General features: G+C 38.8%; 1 protein-coding gene across 1 annotated transcript in view; it reads left to right on the forward strand.

Moving 5' to 3' along the window:
* Window positions 1–16,886, forward strand: part of LOC116814442 (probable maltase-glucoamylase 2) — a 107,155-nt gene that overhangs the window by 75,478 nt on the left and 14,791 nt on the right. The window contains exons 37-44 of the mRNA XM_032761983.2: window positions 4,957–5,090; window positions 5,372–5,406; window positions 5,507–5,623; window positions 6,207–6,355; window positions 6,450–6,534; window positions 6,945–7,001; window positions 7,421–7,545; window positions 8,679–8,767. Coding sequence (XP_032617874.1) covers window positions 4,957–5,090; window positions 5,372–5,406; window positions 5,507–5,623; window positions 6,207–6,355; window positions 6,450–6,534; window positions 6,945–7,001; window positions 7,421–7,545; window positions 8,679–8,767 — 791 coding nt within the window. The remainder of the gene's footprint in view (window positions 1–4,956; window positions 5,091–5,371; window positions 5,407–5,506; window positions 5,624–6,206; window positions 6,356–6,449; window positions 6,535–6,944; window positions 7,002–7,420; window positions 7,546–8,678; window positions 8,768–16,886) is intronic.

A 16,886-nucleotide genomic window follows, 5' to 3' on the forward strand; every position in this document is an offset into this window, starting at 1 on the left:
TCTATAGATCAGTTTGGGGAGTATTACCATCTTAACAATATTAAGTCTCTTGATTCATTAGCATGAGATGTCTTTCCACTTATTTCGATCTTTAATTTTTTTCAACAATTATTTTTAGTTTTCAATGTATATGTTTTTGGCTATGATTTCTATAAATATTTATCTGTCTCTTTGTCTTTTCTTTTATCCTTCTGAGATTTTGCCATTTTCCAATGTCATTGGGAAATTTCAGACTTGTTCTTTAGTTCTTCCCAGGACAGAGTGTGATCTTTTCTGTTCAACTGCCCATTTCTGCTCAAGTATCTAAGCTCTCTGCCTTCTGTCCCCAGGTCTTACAAGAACCTCACACTATCTGATTTTGGGCTATCAACAGGTGATATAGATCATGTTGCCCCTGGTGTTCAACACTCAGGGGCAACATGGTCTTCCAAACAGAAATTTTTCTTTTCTTTCCCACTTTACATCTTCGTCTTTCAGTTGCTCTTTCATACCTAGCTTGAGGCTTTTCCAACTAAGGAAAAACTAGTTCTTCAGGAAAACATCCATGTCTATATATGAAATACAAACAAAACAAATAGATGTTTTGCACCCTCAGAGATAACCTTACCTCAGAAGAGTACAAGGATGAATAAGTCACAGTCCCTGCTTTCAAGGACCTCATTGTCTGATTATAGGAGTCAAACATGAGAGGGAAAATCAATTAACTCTACTGGGATAATCCAGAAAGTCTTCATAGAAGAAGTGACGTTTGAGTGTTGGTTAAAGGAAGAGTAGAAATTTTCTTTTGGCAAAGAAGGGGCTTTCAGGGCAAAGAAAGCAGCAATAAGAAGATATGAAAACTTGATGGAGTTTCTACCAAAAGCTCATCTTTCCCATGCACCATCCCCTCCTCTCTCTTCAGAGAAATTTGCTTTTCACACATCCGCATCCCATCGCCATTTTTCTCTTCAGAGAAGCTCGCTCCACAATTGATACTTTTCCACAGGTGCTCGTTTCTTCATGAATTATTTTTATCGTCTTCCTTACTGCTGGTATATTGCTTTAGGATTTAGGCTGTGAAATCTTCTAACTAAACTTTCTCATATTTCAAATTGGAAAAATCATAGCATCCATTGTTATTATAAAAATTAAATGATATAATGAATCCATAAGTACTTGGCATATTGTAAGCACTCAATAAACATTAGCAATATTTTTTAATTCCTTTTCATCAACATTTGAAAATGTCCCAGTCGTTCTGGCTTTTGCCTATATCCTTCTCCAACCATCATCTAATCTCTCAACTCCCTCTCATATTCAAGCTGTTTGAAGGAACTCTTTCTGTACATGATATATAGATAGACAGATAGATAGATAGATAGATAGATAGATAGATAGATAGATAGATAGATAGATATAGATATATAGATATAGATATATAGATATTTCTTTATTTATTTTAAATTCCCATACACCTCAATGTTTCTCCCTTTACCAATCACACATGCTGGTCATTCTGACCTTGATCAGGCTAATCCCTTAGCACATACAATCTAAAGACCAACTTACATCTATTTCCTTCATGAAACTGAGAGGTGACAGCGTGCTGGCAGTCCTCACAGCCCTCGCTCCCTCTCGGCGCCTCCTCTGCCTGGGCTCCCACTTTGGCTGCACTTGAGGAGCCCTGCAGCCCACCGCTGCACTGTGGGAGCCCCTTTCTGGGCTGGCCGAGGCAGGAGCCGGCTCCCTCAGCTTGCAGGGAGGTGTGGAGGGAGAGGCGCGAGCGGGAACTGGGGCTGCGCGCCGCGCTTGAGGGCCAGCTGGAGTTCCGGGTGGGCGTGGGCTTGCCGGGCCCCGCACTCGGAGCAGCCGGCCCGCCCTGCCGGCCCCGGGCAATGAGGGGCTTAGCACCCGGGCCAGCGGGTGCCGAGGCTGTACTGGGTCCCCCAGCAGTGCCGGCCCACTGGCGCTGTGCTCCATTTCTCGCCAGGCCTTGGCTGCCTCCCCGCGAGGCAGGCCTGGGGACCTGCAGCCTGCCATGCCTGAGCCTCCCCACCTCCGTGGGCTCCTGTGCGACCCTAGCCTCCCCGATGAGCGCCGCCCCCTGCTCCATGGCGCCCAGTCCCATCGACCACCTAAGGGCTGAGGAGTGCGGGCCCACGGCGCGGGACTGGCAGGCAGCTCCACCTGCAGCCCTGGTGCGGGATCCACTGGGTGAAGCCAGCTGGGCTCCTGAGTCTGGTGGGGACGTGGAGAACCTTTATGTCTAGCTCAGGGATTGTAAATACACCAATTGGCACTCTGTATCTAGCTACTCTGGTGGGGACTCGGAGAACCTTTGTGTCTAGCTCAGGGATTGTAAACACACCAATCAGAGCCCTGTCAAAACAGACCGCTCAGCTCTACCAATCAGCAGGATGTGGGTGGGGCCAGATAAGAGAATAAAAGCAGGCTGCCCCAGCCAGCAGTGGCAACCCGGTGGGATCCCCTTTCACGCTGTGGAAGCTTTGTTCTTTCACTCTTTGCAATAAATCCTGCTGCTGCTCACTCTTTGGGTCCACACTGCCTTTATGAGCTGTAACACCACGAAGGTCTGCAGCTTCACTCCTGAAGCCAGCGAGACCATGAACCCACCGGGAGGAAGGAACAACTCCAGACACGCCACCTAAGAGCTATAACATTCACTGCAAAGGTCTGCAGCTTCTCTCTTGAGCCAGCGAGACCAGGAACCCTCCAGAAGGAAGAAACTCCGAACACACCCGAACATCAGAAGGAACAAACTCCAGACGCGCCACCTTAAGAGCTGTAACACTCACCGCGGGGGTCCGCGGCTTCATTCTTGAAGTCAGTGAGATTAAGAACCCACCAATTCCGGACGCAAAACCTGCTCAGATTACTCCATCCCTTCTAATTCCCTCCTTCTCTTAACTACTAATATGACAGTATGTCCTACGTTTTAAGTTATTTCCTCTACACACTTGGGGAGAAGACCATGTCTTCTTTGCTCTTTTCTGTCCAAGCACTGAACCATTTTTATTTCTTTTTATGAAAATGCCTTTCTTTGTCAGCCCTGAGTGCCCACATTGATGGGAGAGCTCAGCGTGTGTGGCATCAGTGGTCTGATGTGTATGGTTAAATCTATACCTTTTGCCGGGCACAGTGGCTCACGCTTGTAATCCCAGCACGTTGGGAGGCCGAGGCGGGCGGATCACGAGGTCAGGAGATCGAGACCACGGTGAAACCCCGTCTCTACTAAAAGATACAAAAAAAAAATTAGCCGGGCGTGGTGGCGGGTGCCTGTAGTCCCAGCTACTCGGAGAGGCTGAGGCAGGAGAATGGCGTGAACCCAGAAGGCGGAGCTTGCAGTGAGCCGAGATTGCGCCACTGCACTGCGGCCTGGGCGACAGAGTGAGACTCCATCTCAAAATATACCTTTTACTTCATTATGTTTTGTCCATTGTTTTTGTTTGAAATTCTTTTCTCTTGTAGAAATCAGGTGGTTTATATCTTCTTTCAGTTTTAATAGAACGTGTGTGTGTGTGTGTGTGTGTGTGTGTGTATTTCCATTCATTTTTGGATTTGTTTTGGTGTGAAAAATTGGAAGTGACCCAAATGGATTAGTTTACACAACAGTAGTCAGCTCCTTTTCTTGACATCATTTATTGACTAATTCATCTGTGTCTATTGATCTGTGATGCTTTTTTAAGCAAATACTTGGATTGTATACATACTAGGATCTGTTAATAGACTTTCTCTTTTGTTCAGTTGATTTTTCCCTCACACAGTTGTTGTTATTTTCTAAGGGTGCGTGCAGATGATCCATCTTCCACTGAAAGATAAACATCTTTTATTTATATTTGCCTCTGTGTGCAAAACATGTCTTGTTTTTTGAGGTACAGAAAAGCAGAGTGAATATTTCCAAAATGCTGTAGCTTTTATTTGGATCCCAGATCTGCCTCCTTATTCTTTTCTTCCCTCTTCCCCTGCTTGCCGTATGACTACAGACACGTGCACCACCCTGCCCAGCTAATTTTATTTTTTTGTAGAGACAAGCTCTCGATGTGTTGCCTAGGCTGGTTGTGAACTTCTGGCATCAAGCAGTCCTTCTGCCTTGGCCTCCCAAGGTGCTGGGATTACATGTGTGAGTTACTGTGCCTGGCCTCCTCTTTACTCTTTTTTTTTTTTTTTTTTTTTTTTTTTGAGACAGAGTCTTGCTCTGTCACCTAGGCTGTAGGGCAGTGGCACAATCTTGGCTCACTGCAACCTCCACCTCCCCAGGTTCAAGTGATTCTCCTACCTCAGCCTCCTGAGTAGCTGGGATTACAGGTGTGCACACCACACCCGGCTAATTTTTTTTTCTTTTTTTTTTAGTAGAGACGGGTTTCACCATGTTGGCCAGGCTGGTCTTGAACTCCTGACCTCAAGTGATCTGCCCACCTCGACCTCCTAAAATGCTGTGATTACAGGTGTGAGCCACCACACCCGGCCCTCTTTACTCTTTAAATGACCTTTGATAAGCATTTTAAAGATCATCTTATTTTGTCCAGCTCACTATTTTCAGGCAAATGCCTTTCTAACTTCTCTGAACCTTAGCTTCCTAACAGCAAAAGGAGTGCAAGGAAACCTTTTCATGATGTTATCAGACACCACATAGGAAAGTGACCAGTGTAATACTGGAATAGAGGAATTGTTCCATAAATAGCTTTATTACCCCTCACTCCCACCCCTTTCTCTTACTCCAGGGAGATAATCAGATTTTTCAAAAATGAAACCCACATTCTAGGTGCAGATATACCTCTAGTCTTGCTGTGAAGTTTGTTGGGATCTTTAGCATGGCTTTGAGACAGCAGATTCTATCTGGGAAGAAGTTATCTGACTTGGACTGAAGTACCCTCACCCCCTCATGCTCCAAGCTGCAGTTACTCTCTGTAAAGGAGTTCGTTTCTTCAACTCACCTCCTTGTTCCCCTCCCACCAGAGCTGTGCAGGAGGTGACAGGACAGCGAGGGGTCGTCATCACCCGCTCCACATTTCCCTCTTCTGGACGCTGGGGAGGACACTGGCTGGGAGACAACACAGCTGCGTGGGACCAGCTGGGGAAATCTATCATTGGTGTGTGGGCTCATTCCCAGGGGCCTGTGCTGTCAGGGAGGGCACTGGAGTTTGTGCTGTTCAGCAGCACTGGTTATGTCTCTATCATCATCTAGGTGGGTGGTAAAATTAACAAGAACTGAGTTCTCTCTGGGCATGGATTTTAATTTACACCCATCTTTTAATATTTTCATCATGAATGGTCCAGGGCATTCTAATGGGGTAAGGAAAAATCAGGCCAAGCCTTCACTCTCCTCCCAAAGTGCTCCTTCATCCGACACAGCTGTGTCTTCTCCTTGCAGGCATGATGGAGTTCAGTCTGTTTGGAATACCTTATGTAAGTCACATTCAGTCCATTACTAATTGCCCAGTCAGATTTTAGTGAGTCAGCGCCTCATGAAATTCCCACCTCATGCTCTCATTGTGCATCTTCTCAGACAGGAGCAGATATCTGTGGGTTCTTTGGAGATGCTGAATATGAGATGTGTGTTCGCTGGATGCAACTGGGGGCATTTTATCCATTTTCCAGAAACCACAACAACATCGGGACAAGGGTGAGGCAGCAGTTTGTGCTCCAGGTGTTGTGTACCCTCAGATCATAACTTCTTTTTAACCCCAAGGAGTATTACACTCATTTCCTGAGAAAAATCAGAAAACATCACAAGAATCTTAATTTCTTGGAAAATCGACAGAGTTCAGAACGCTGGAATTATCAGTAATTTTTAGAAATATATCCTTTCTCATCTCCTGGAGAATTAGTACCCATGAGGAAAAGTTTTTATAGATCCCCATGGGGCTAAAATTAAAGAAGCTCCCTTTGCTTTTAAGAATATTGAATTTGTATTTTACTCAAATTCATACAAGATACGTTGGTGCTGCACAGAAACCTCTCTCTCTACACATGTAGAGGGCCAGAGCTGGACCTATTCCAGGGACTTAGGAATCAGTGATATAGAGGAGAAAGCAAGAAATTCTAATTTTGTAGGGTGGCAGAGATGGGGGAAAGGGTAGGCCAGGAATGAAGGGATAAGTGGCTTGTAACCTACATATTGAATAAATGCCCATTGATTCTTTTCTGATGCCACTGGGATGGAATGAAGAAGAGGTGATCCATTATATGCTCCTTTATCCCTACAGAGACAAGATCCTGTGGCCTGGAATTCAACCTTTGAGATGTTGTCCAGAAAAGTCCTAGAGACCAGATACACCCTGCTTCCTTATCTCTATACTCTGATGCATAAAGCTCACGTTGAGGGCAGCACCGTTGTCCGGCCCCTTCTCCATGAGTGAGTAGAGCCTCTTTCCCCAAGCATGTCTTGCAAATAATCCTCTGTAGCAGTCGTAAGAGGATAGGTGAATTTTTCCCGTTTATTTTTTAAGGTTTACGCATGACAGGACAACATGGGATATAGACCAGCAGTTCATGTTGGGCCCTGCTATCTTAATCAGCCCTGTGTTGGAAACTGTGAGTTCTTCATTGTAGATCAGAAACCCTTCAATCACATGATCTAAAATCATGGGAAAAGCATTTTAAAGATCATCTTGTTTTGTGCAGCTCACTATTTTCCGGTGAATGCCTTTCTAGAACATCTGCAGGAGATCTTTTTCTTTTTTTTAAAGATCTCTCTGTTAATGAAAGCTTTACTACACTGACTGATTTCTCATTTTAAAATTTTGTCATTTGCTTTTTAAAAATACTTTTTTTCTGTAGTTCTGAGGAATAATTTTTCAGGATTTTTCTTAATAAAATCCCTCACATTATTGCAATCACTAATAAAATTTTCATTTTTTATCTTAATTCTACAGTGTTTGGAAAATGAAAATGAAAAGTATTTTTTGAAATATTCATAATGACATGTCAATTTTATGTTTCAGAGCACATTTGAGATCTCTGCTTATTTTCCGAGAGCCCGTTGGTATGACTATAGCACGGTAAGAACTAATATATTTGTGAAGAATCAGTTTGGTCTATGCAGGGTGGAGAGGTGGATAAAGCCTTCTATTTCCAAGCACATATTTTCTAAGGCAATAATTTTGACCTTTTTAGCCTTGGCAAGGCTTGTTTAAATGAAAGCATGTATAAGAGCATACACGAAATCTAAGCACCTACATCTCATTGAAGCTCCCCCCTCACCCTTGCCTTTGCCTCTCAACTTTTCTGGAGAAACAAAGACAAGTCTAGATTTTCAGCCTTAAGCAAAAATGAAAGATCAGAGATTTTCTCTTTAGGTTTGCAGTCTTTTGCTGACTTTCTAACATGCTTCCCAGGAAAGGAAGGACTTGTAATTAAAACATGCTCTCATTTAATATATTTATCTCTCATCATTTTTTGCCTGTATTCTCCTTTCTAGGAAATTAGCAGCAACTCGACAGGTCAGAGGAAAACCCTGAAGGCTCCCCTTGACCACATCAATCTTCATGTCAGAGGAGGCTACATCCTGCCCTGGCAGGAGCCTGCAATGAACACTCACTCCAGGTGAGGAGAAGAGGCGATGTCTAACAGCCTCTTGCTATACCGTAATGAGGAAGCCTTACAGAAGGCTGTCCCACCTTCGCCAGGGATATGTGGATTTTAAACTAAATTGCCAAACAGCTTTACTGGTCAGATCCTGTGAGTGCTTTCTGAGTGGGACCTGGAGGAAGATGAGTTCATAAAGTTAGTCTTAGGGATATATATACACACATATATTTTTGTCTGTAGTGCTGTATCAAAGGCAAAAATTTTCCTGAAGGCAGAAAAATGTTTCTCTTTCCACACTGTTAAAAAGGAATAGGGAATGTTAATGAGCTCTTTGACCTGTGATCGAACAAGGACTAGGTAGGACCGAGTCCTTGTCCTATCCAAGAACTTAGTGTTCATTCCTAGGTCTACTTTGGTCAATCAAGGAAAGATATGCTTGTGTGTTGTGTGTGTGTACATACACATATATAAATTACACATATAATATGTAAAAATTTATAAAATCATTGATTAAACAGAACACATCACATCAAGAAAGGCACATAATAACAAGTCAAAAGGAGAGAAGTTAACTTTCAGCCTTGTGGTGTAACACATGATTTATATGAAAGAGGACTTTGAGCTGGATCTTTTAGATTTGAATGTACAAAGGGAAAGAGAGATCCTGGTCGATTAAAGAACTGAAGGTGAAAAATGGGTTGGGTTTGGGAACAGTAAACCATCCAGTTTAACTGGAGCACAGATAAAGGAAGAGATAAAATAAGTAAAACTCCAGCAGGTTAGGATCAGATCCTGCGGGGTGGTGAATGCCAACCCAATACTTTGGATTTTATTCTGTGGCAACCTGGAAGCTACTGAGGATTCCCTTTTGAGGGATTTTCTTCCTATGAAATTAATATTTCATTATATTACTTGTATGCATATTTGATTTTTGGAAATTGAAGCTAAACCAAATGTTTTATTAAATTTTAAATGTTTTCCATTAACTTTTAAGTGTCTTATATCTATTTTACCTATTTTTAGAACTTTATATGCATATTTAATACATTTCTTTTATTTCTGGAGAAGTAATGTTTTTAACGTAGTCTGTTCTTTATTCTTAAAACCTACAATCTAGAGAAAAATAACTCATTTTTTTTTTTTGGTAGTCGACAAAATTTTATGGGATTGATTGTTGCTTTGGATGACAATGGGAAAGCTGAAGGCCAGGTATTCTGGGATGATGGACAAAGCATTGGTGAGTATAAACTTTCCAGGGTCCCTGTACATCATTGAGAAAAATCATACTATAGAGGCTCGGCATATAATAAGCATGAACTGAAAACCTCTCTCTGTCTATTGTCAATAAGGCAATAACATTTGGAGAATTTTTCCAACTTTTGCTTGCTCATTTATATTATACTATAGTTAGTATAGACTGGGTACAGTCCCCAGCTTTGTAGGTTCAGGAACTGCTGTTATGCATTCAGCCAGGGATGATCTATCTCTGTATAACTGTCTCACTCTTGACTTAAAAAGAAGTGTGGATGCAAATATCAGGCTGATGGTTAATTCATTCTCAATGGGACAGAAACTCTATCATCTGGATCAGCCATCTATACCAGGCACCCTGTTCCTCACAAATAGGGCTGCTCAAGAGGCAATTTAGAGGTTAGAAAATTTCTTGGTGACTCGTAAATTGGGAATTAAGTATTGCCCAATGGGTACTTACATCGATGAAGTATTACTTTGTATGCTTCCTTTCCCCAATTGAGATGGGGTATGTTAGTTCTACTTTAGATAAGAGAGATTTGTCATTATCATCAGAATACCCTCTAACTCAGACTTTTCTGTAGAAATATGGACACACTGTTACTAGCTGACTCTCACTTTTCACTACTTATTACTGTGGACCAGAACCTTCTAATCTTGCATCATACCACATTTTCTGAAATTATAGTATGGCTTATTTTTCACTACTAATATTTCTAGAGATTCCTTCTCTTTTAGGTTCCTTCATTATAAAGATAAGAAATTTCTCATTAAAGGAGTAGATATTCTTTATAACACATGTTAAAGACAGAAAATTAGAAAAAAATACAAGCACTTTTAATATTTTTGCTGTACTGACTTTGGCTTTTATATTAAGAAAATGCTTAATTTTTAATATGGCTGAAAATGTTCTGCATATTTAATTCGTGAATCCTGTTTATTTTCCTCTAACACAATGACAGAAACATGTGTGAATGTTATTATTTACTCCTTATAAATACCACTATGATGATCATATTCTATTGAGAGGATATGTACAGGATGGTTTTAATTTTCATTGTTATAAATAACATCCTTTTTCTTTTTCGAGTCTCACTCTCATTCAGGCTGCAGTGGCGCGATCTCAGCTCACTGCCACCTCCTCCTCCCTAATTCAAATGATTCTCCTGGCTCAGCCTCCCCAAGTAGCTGGGATTTCAGGTGTGTGGCACAACACCCACTAATTTTTGTATTTTTAGTGGAGATGGGGTTTCGCCATGTTGGCCAGGCTGGTCTCGAACTCTTGGCCTCAAGTGATTCACCCGCCTCGGCCTCCCAAAGTGCTGAGATTACAGGTGTGAGCCACCGTTCCCAGCCCATATATAACATCCTTGAGTATTAACCATTTTAGATTATGTCCATAGAGTAGATTCCTGGAAGTGATATTACTGTCTTTTAATCACCTTTTAAAAAGTTTTGATTTATACAAATAAAATGTATCTATTTTAAGAATACAGTTAAGTTTTGACAAACGTGTACAGTTGTATAGCCACTACCACAATGAAGATGTGGAATATTTTTATAACCCCGAAAGTTCCCCTTTTATAGTCAGCCTGCGGATTCATCCAACTGTGGTTTGAAAATGTAGTTAGCCTACAATAGTTGCATCTGTATTGACCATGTACAGACATGTTTTTCTTGTTATTATTTTGTAGGCAATACAGTATACCAACGATTTACATAATGTTTATATTGGATCAGGTTTTATAAGTACCCTGGAGATTATTTAAAGTACACGGGAGGATGTGTATAGGTTATATGCAAATATTACACCACAAAATAACTTACATTCAAATAATAATGTCAGATTCATTTTAATGGTCAAAAAATGAAACCACTGAAATATTCATCAATAAGTATATTGGAATAAGTCATGGAATATTACCATGGAATACACCATGGATTATTATTAGGAATAAAAAGCAATTAATTCCTTTTACATGCAACAGCATGGATGAATGTGAAAAGCATTTCTGCTAAGTGAAAGATCCTAAAAATACAAAAATAGTACATACTGTATGATTCTATTCATATACAATCTAGAAAATACAAATCCAGTCTACAGTGACAGAAAGCAGAACAGTAGTTGCCAGGTCCTGGAAGGAAGGATCAGGACTGGGAAGAAGCTGACTAGAAAGAAGTACTGCTGTCCCTGGGTATCCATAGGCGGTTGGTTCCAGGACCCCTGCGGGTATCAAATTCCACAGATGCTCAAGTTCCTTATATAAAATGATAATATTTTTATAATTTCAACTTTTATTTTAGATATAGGGTGTACATGTGCAGGTTTGTTACATGGATATATTGTATGATGCTGAGGTTTGGGGTATGGATCCTGTCACCCAGGCAGTGAGCATAGTAACTAATGGGTACTTTTTCAACCCATGCCCCCCTTCCTTGTTACCCCCTCTAATAGCCTGCAGTGTCTATTGTTCTCGTCTTTATGTCCATGTGTACTCAGTGTTTAGCTCCCACTTATAAGTAAGAAAATGCATTATTTGGTTTTCTTTTTCTGTGTTAATTTCCTTAAGATTGTGACCTCTAACTGCATCCATGCTGCTGCATAGGACATGATTTCATTCTTTTTTATGGCTGTGTAGTATTCCATGGTGTATGTGCCACTTTTTCTTTATCCAATCCTTTGTTGATAGGCACCTGGGTTGATTCCATGTCTTTGCAATTGTGAATAGTGCTGTGAGGAGCGTAAGAGCGCATGGGTCCTTTTGGTAGAATGATTTATTTTCCTTTGGGACATACCAAGTAATGAGATTGCTGGGTTGAATGGTAGTCCTGTTTTAATTTCTTTGATAAATCTCCAGACTACTTTTCACAGTGGCTGAACTAATTTACATTTCCACCAACAGCGTTTAAGCATTTCCTTTTCTCTGCAGCCTTGCTAGCATATGTTATTATTTGACTTTTTAATAATAGTTGTTTTGATTGGCATTTCTGTAATGATTGGTGATTATAAGCATTTTTTTCATGTTTATTGACCACTTACATGTCTTCTTTAGAGAAGTGTCTGTTCATGTCCTTTGGCTATTTTTTAATGGGGTTATTTGACTTTTGCTTCTTGATTTAAGTTTCTTATAGAATCTGGATGTTAGACCTTTGTTGGATGCATAGCTTGTGAATACTGTCTCCTGATCTGTAGGTTGCCTACTCTGTTGATAGCTTTTTTCACTGTAAAGAAGCTCTTTAGTTTAATTAAGTCCAACTTGTCAATTTTTGTTTTTGTTGTAATTGCTTTTGGGGACTTAGCTAAAAATTTTTTGCCAAGACCAACGTTGAGAAATCAGACAAGACACAAATAAATGGAAAAAAGAAGAATCAAAGCAATGTACAGATTCGATACTATTCTTATCAAACTAGCAATATCATTTTTCACAGAATTAGAAAAAAACTATTCTAAAATTCCTGTGGAACCAGAAAAAGAGCCCAAATAGCCAAAGCAATCCTAAGCAAAAAGAACAAAGCCAGAGGTATCACACTACCCAACATCAAGCTGTGCTATAAGGCTACAGTAACCAAAACAGCATGCATAGTACTGGTATAAAAACAGACACATAGCAATAGAATAGTATAGAAAATCCAGAAATAAAGCCACACACCTACAACCATCTGATCTTTGACAAAGGTGACAAAAACAAGCAGTGGGGAAAGACTCTATTCAATAAACGGTGCTGGGACAACTGGCTAGCCATGTGCAGAAGAATGAAACTGAACCCTTACCTTTCACTGTATAAAAAAATTAACTCGAGATGGATTAAAGATTTAAATGTAAGACCTCAAACTATAAAAATCCTAGAAGGAAATACTCTTCATGTTCTTCTTTTTCTTTGGTTATTTTAGCTCTTTTGTATTTCACACAGATTTTAAAATCAGCTTGTCAATTTTTAACAACAAGACCACCTTCTGGAATTTTGACTGGAATTGCTTTTATTCTTAAGACCAATTTTTGAATATTTGTCATCTCTTTTTTTTCTCTGTCTCTTTCTCTCATCTACTTACCTACTTATCTACCTATCTAGCTCTGTATAATTACTGTTTACTTAGATCTTTACTCTCAGCAATGTTTTATAATTTTTGGCATATGGATCTTGTACATATTTTGTTAAATATGTCCTATTTTTAAGTTTTTGATGGTATTTTAAATAATATTTTAAATTTCTCCTAACAGTTTATGGATAATATATTATAACCTATATTCACTTAATATGATATATAAGAGATATTTTTCAAATTGTTTTATTATCTACTTATGGGTGAAAACTTGCTAAAGAAACAATATGAAGGAATTAAACAACTTCTCTCTTCAGAGCTCAGTTCAGTCTTTGGACTTTCTTTTTAACATAATCTGATAAGAAACTCTAGGAGAAGCATGTGGTATTCTGAAATTAAATAGATCTGGGTTTGAATACCATCTCAGTAGTCTTCTGGAAAATTACTTTAATTTTGTTGTCTCCATTTCTTCTTCTTTAGTATCTACAACATACACCCATGTTGTAATTTTATGAGGATAAAATGATTTAACATGCATAAAATATTCCTGGCACATGAGTTCTGAATAAAATGTGTCATTAATGTGTAAAGTAAGTAAAACTCTATTCTAAACGTTTAATATGAGATACTTTACATTAAAATTAGCGTGTCTAACTTTTGAAAACAAAATGAAAATAAATAAGTAAATAAAATAAAATTAGTGTGATTAATAAGATAATAAGACAATAAGACACCCAAAAGTCAAAAAGAGGAGGTTGACCAGCCATCCTGAATTTCAAAACTGTGGCAGGACTTGAGCCTTATAAGGGCATAATATACTACAGTGTCAATTTTTAAATTTAAGAACTGTATTTATTAAATGCATTTTAATATTCTTGTCTCTTGGGAAAGTACATATTTTTTTCTCAAATTAAGCCTTTGTGAAAGATGAACGTTTAATCAAGGGTTTGCTAGGTGAGCAAGGAATGATAAAAGGAGTCAGTGCCCATGATTAGACATTCAACACTTTGGTGCCTCAGTGACAGTCTTGCCAATGGGACTGCAGACTATTTTATGTTGTCAGATCATGACAAGTACTTGGTATATATCCATTCATCAACTGATGGACATTTGGGTTGTTTCCACTTTTTGGCTATTATAAATAATGCTGCTATGAACATCTGAGGATAAGTTCTTGAATAGACACACTTTTTAAAACTCTCTTGTATACTATACATACCTGGGAGTGAAATTTCTGGCTTATTTGGTAATTCTATGTTTAACTGTTGATGAAATATCCAACTGTTTTCTGTAGAGGCAGCACCATTTTACATCCCAATCAGCAGTGCATGAGGGTTCTGATTTCTCTTCTTCCTTGTCAACATTTATTATCTATCTTTTTGATTATAGTCATTCTAGTGGGTGAAAAGCTATAGTTTATTGTGGTTTTGATTAATTTATATTTCCCTGATAACTAATGTTGTTGAACATCCTTACATGTACTTATTCTCCATGTGTACATTTTCTTCAGAGAAATGATTGTTCATATTCTTTTCACATTGTAAAATTAAAGTGTCTTTATTATTGAATCATAAACAGTCTTTATAGAATTTAGATGAAAGTCCCTCATCTGATGCATGATTTTTAAATATTTTCTCTCATTTAGCAGGTGCCTCTTTTGAGGCACAAACTTTTAAATTTTGATGAAGTCTAATTTACCTATTTTTTTCTATTTGTTCAATGTGCTTTTGTTGTTATATCTAAGAAACCATTGCCCATTACAAAGTCCCAAGTATTTGCTACTAAATTTTCTTCTAAGAGTTTTATAGTTTTAGCTCTTACATTTAGGTCTTTGCTTCTTTTTGAATTAATTTTTGTATATGGTGTGAGGCAGGGGTCTAACTTCTTTCTTTTGTATGTGGATTCCAGTTGTCCCGGAACCATTTGTGAAAAGACTATTATTTTCTCATTGAATTATTTTGGAAGTTTTGTTAAAAATCAATAGACCATTACTGTGAGGATTTATTTTAAATTTTCAATTCTATTGCATTAATCCATGTGTCTATTCTTATGTCAGCACTGCACTATCTTGATTACAGTGGATTTGTAGTAAGTTTTAAAATCAGGAAGCATGAATTCTTCAATTTTGTTCTTTTTCAAAAATGGGCCTTATTTTAAAGCAGGTTTTCTCAATCTCAGCAGTATTGACGTTTTGAGCTAAATAATTATTTTGTGGTGGTGGCTGGGCTGGTTGTTATAGGTGTTTAGCAGAATCCCTGCCCTCTCCCCACTTGTTGTCAAAAGCAAAGTTATCTTCAAGATAACTACATGATCTCTAAATATTGTAAAATGTACCCAGAGAGGCAAAATTACTGCTGGTTAAGGATCAATGTTTTAAGAGAACATAGAAAGTCCTTTGATACAGGTTTAGCTAATTAGGACTAGATGAGTGATGTCATAGTAGGTTAATAACATCGCAATTAGTATGCAAAATCAACCCCCTATGAGCAATATGTTTCAAAAATTTAAAGGAATAAAGCCATTTCATACAAAATTTTAACTTTCTATTACAGCATATTTTAGTCTTAAGGTTAAAAATTAACAGTACCTGAAACTTTCAAACTTTTAAATTTTTTTGGAGAAGATTTTTACCCTTTTTAAAAATCAAACAGGCTTAAAAATTCAAATTTAATCTACTAAGATACAGTGTGTATAAGTGTAACAAATGTTCTGTTAACAGACTTGGAACCATTTATTTAACTTTTCCTCACATAAGGTGATATAATGACTAGTTCAAGGATAATCTTAAAAGAACATGTTAACAGAATCCCATTCTTTACAATTTTTTATTAACTGCTAGAAGAGGCTGTAGTGTTTGCCCAGGTTACATTTTCTAGCCAAGACTAAATTTTAAAATATGGGTTGTATAATTGCTTCCATAAAAGTGGAGGTAATTTAGAATACTTAGAGAGTTAGTTGGTTTGGGAGAGAATATGTTGGAATACTGACAACAGTTGGAATGTTGAGAAGGGCCAAGAACAGAACATGAAGTGAAACTGACTTTTAAGAAACAGGGAGTTATAGGAACCATATGGGAAGGAGACATAAAGTAAGGAGTATTTCAAAGGAGAGGTGTGTAGGCAAAATGGCCTAAAAATCCTGAACAATATGAGGAGATATTTAGATTTTATATACTATGTTACTGGTGACTTAGAAAGGGTCAGATTCCATGGAAAAAGGAAACACGGGAGCTGGAGTTTAGGAGAGGTAAGATTGAATTATGAGTTGGGTACACAGATATAACAAGCAAAGGCTACATTTGTTTATTTATTTATTTATTTATTTTTATTTTTTTGAGATGGAGTCTCACTCTGTCCACCAGGCTGGAGTGCAGTGGTGCGATCTCAGCTCACTGCAAGCTCCGCCTCCTGGGTTCACACCATTCTCCCATCTCAGCCTCCCGAGTAGCTGGGACTACAGGTGCCCACCACCACACCTGGCTCATTTTGTTTTTGTATTTTTAGTAGAGACGGGGTTTCACCATGTTAGCCAGGATGGTCTCGATCTCCTGACCTTGTGATCCGCCCACCTTGGCCTCCCAAAGTGCTGGGATTACAGGGATGAGCCACTGCACCCGGCCCAGCAAAGGCTACCTTTTTAAGATGTATGGTAATAAGAAGGAGATGTGGCAGTAGCTTGATATAAATAGAATTAAGTAAAAGTGTTATCAGAACAGAGTACTCTGGAGCATAAATTTAGCTTGACAAAGCAGAGAAGGTATAGGAAGAACTGATGGAGTAAATTCTACAGAGGCAGAAGTGCTTGGAATCTGGAGCACTGTGGGAGGATGAGCTAAGAGTAGAGAGAGAAGAATGGTGAAGGTGAAGATTGATTATGACTTCAATGACAGTGAGAAATCAATTTTAAGCACTTATTCTGCACAAGCAGAACATTATGTACCTTATTGCCATTAACTAGGTACTATTATCTCCATTCTATAGATGATAAAATGTTAAGTAACTTGTCTGAGGTTGTACAACTATTAAGTACAAGAGTTGGGATTTCAATCCATGTCTACCTGACTT

This window comes from Hylobates moloch, unplaced genomic scaffold (assembly GCF_009828535.3).
Source record: "Hylobates moloch isolate HMO894 unplaced genomic scaffold, HMol_V3 SCAFFOLD_1, whole genome shotgun sequence".
Classification (NCBI taxonomy): Eukaryota; Metazoa; Chordata; class Mammalia; order Primates; family Hylobatidae; genus Hylobates; species Hylobates moloch.